Below are 2,674 nucleotides of genomic sequence, written 5' to 3' on the forward strand. Positions count from 1 at the left end.
CAGCAACGGTAGATATTTTCGCAGACGAAACGTCATGCATTTAGCGATACACTTATACAACACATTTCACAGACCAATCGGACGGAACTAGGAAGGATTATCCGGATGCTCCACCTTTGGTAAAAGAACCAAAAAAGTGCGGTTCCAATCTTTAAACAAATATCCATGAGCAAAGAAATACAGGATTGAAGAAGTTACTTGGCAGCCCACTATCGTCCAGTGAGACTTAAAGAAAGCGGTAGAGTAACCATCCGGCCCGGGGGATTTGTCATCCCCAATATGGAAAAGAGCCTCTTTAATCTCTTCCGCCGAAAAAGGAATCATAAGCTGCTGCTGCTAAATTTGCGATAGCGAGGGAATATTCAGATCATCCCAGAATCCAGGAATGGAGGGAGTCAGAGATCCCTGGTATTTATAAAGATCCGAAAAATGAGTGACCACCATATTCTCAATTCCCAAAGGATCAGAAACCCAATTTCCTTGATTGTCCTTTAAACTAAAAATTTTGTTCCTACAACGCTGCTCTTGAACCGAAGAAAAGAGAAGTCGAGAGTTAGTTTCACCAAAGGTATCCCATCGCACTTTAGACCTTTGTTTCCAGTATAAGAACAAAGTGTGAGCCTGAGAGATCTTCTCATCACGAGTGTAGAGAAAACGAGATCCTTCAGTTATAAAACCTATTGATAGAGCCTGAAAAGCAACTGAATCTTGCAAGTCTTTCCAATTTATACCCCAAGTCTTTTTATGCTCCACACACCAACGAAGCAGAAGATGTCTAAGATTGACTAACTTGCGAGATAAAGCATACATTTGCGACCCCGAAAAGAAATTGCGCCAAGTAGAGTCAATCATCAAAGTCACCTCCCTGACATCTAGGCACCAATTTTCAATACAGTAAGGGCGTTTATTTGCATGTTGAGAAACTGCTTCTTTTAAGATGATCGCAGCATGATCCGAAAACAGAATTGGTTGGTGAACTATCATAGCATCAGGGTGAGAATCTATCCACGATCTAGAGCATATTCTTTATCAATGCGCTCAAAAGTGGGATTCCTTAATTGGCCATTAGTCCAAGTAAAGGGGGAACCCGAAAAAGGAATATCCACCAAACCAGAGGCTATTTTCCATTCTAAGAAGTCAAGTCGTCTAGGTATAGAAGTAGCCTCTCTTATTTTATCATCTATATATTCTACTTGATTAAAATCCCCTAATAATACTACATCTGGGGTGTATTGCAGAATTTCCAATAGTTCATTCTAAATAGAAGAGCGCAAAGAAACATGAGGCGATCCGTACACAAAAACTACATATCTTATTTCTTGGCCAGGAACTACAACTTTACAAAAGATAACATGGGACGAAATTGAAATGGGCACAACCGAGACCGGGGAGAACCAAAAAACTACTAAACCCTCGCTAAGCCCTACAACATCTGATCCACAAAAACCATCAAAGCCTACACAAGACAACTTATCTACAACTACATTTACAAAGACTAAGGTTTTCATTATAAACATGAGGTCGATCCCACACGTGCGGACTAAAGAGGACACATATGGAACTTTGGGGGAGTCTGCTGCACCTAACCAAAAAACTCTACTAGTTAAAGACTCTCTTTAATCACTTTCTCACTCTTACATCCACTTTACATTATCAAACACCAAATTTATTTCATTCCACTCTAAACAATTAGAAATAAATTTTTCATTCCTCTATTTCTTATGAAGTTATTATGATTAGTTTTTCGCTATTTTTAAGCACATTTTTGCTCTCTTACATCAATTTTAATTTGATTTCAATATATATGTATGTTGAATTTAAACTTTCAAAAAGTTATGTCTACTCCGTCCTTTAATTACATTCCTGCTTTCCTTTTTGGGTGTTTCAAAATTACATTCCTACTTTCTCTTTTTAGTAAGTGAATTTTTACCAAATATCCCCAAATTATTCCTAAATAGTTGTGATGTGGCTTTACTTTAATCATTTTTCTGTTTTGCAATTAATGGTTGCACAGAAACCATAATTTTCATTCACCCTTTTGAAAATTCTAAATCCATGTGCAGCACTATAACTAAATATGATTGGTCCTTTTATTTTTCATAAACAAATGTGATTGGTCCTTTTTCTTTTTAAAGGATTGATGACATGTCCTTCATTTAATATTATTCTATATTTGTTTTATTCAAAGACAACAATAAATGTCTTGTAATTCCCATTGTACTTTCTAATCATGGGTTTTAAAGTTACTCTAAGTTTCTTAATTCCCGTGTAAATTTAGAAATAGGAATGTAATTAAGGGACGGAGGGAGTAATATACATATACTTTAAGGGTAATGGTTACATATAAGCATTAAATACACTTTTGAAAATTGTATAAAAATAGGAATTCATGGCAAAAACACGCGTAAATTAGTGTTTATATTTTCATGATTTCCAAACTTTATACATTTTTTAGTGTGTATTTAATATTTTAGGGTTATATTTTAATTACTCCAGTAATTTTGTAAAATATAAAATACTTCATAGCTCTTAAAAATAAATATTGATAGTAATTTTGGTGCATGTCCCAATAAAAAATTCTTGACTTTTTTGTTAATTCGTAATGCCTACAACCCCCTCTAGGTAATGCTTCCTACTCCCCCCTCCCAAAATTACCTAACTAGCCCTAAACCCC

General features: G+C 35.5%; 1 protein-coding gene across 1 annotated transcript; it reads right to left on the minus strand.

The window, feature by feature from the left end:
• Nucleotides 1-336: 336 nt before the first annotated feature.
• LOC145592240 (uncharacterized) lies at nucleotides 337-984 on the minus strand. The gene has a single exon (XM_081648694.1). It carries the CDS (start codon nucleotides 982-984, stop codon nucleotides 337-339), a length of 648 nt encoding a protein of 215 aa, XP_081504820.1.
• Between the last annotated feature and the right edge of the window lie 1,690 nt (nucleotides 985-2,674).

This window comes from Chenopodium album, chromosome 18 (genome assembly GCF_948465745.1).
Source record: "Chenopodium album chromosome 18, dcCheAlbu1.1, whole genome shotgun sequence".
Taxonomy (NCBI): domain Eukaryota; kingdom Viridiplantae; phylum Streptophyta; class Magnoliopsida; order Caryophyllales; family Amaranthaceae; genus Chenopodium; species Chenopodium album.

Coding starts and splice junctions, on each gene's coding strand:
- LOC145592240 (XM_081648694.1), bottom strand. CDS start 984: ATGATAGTTCACCAACCAATTCTGTTTTCGGATCATGCTGCGATCATC.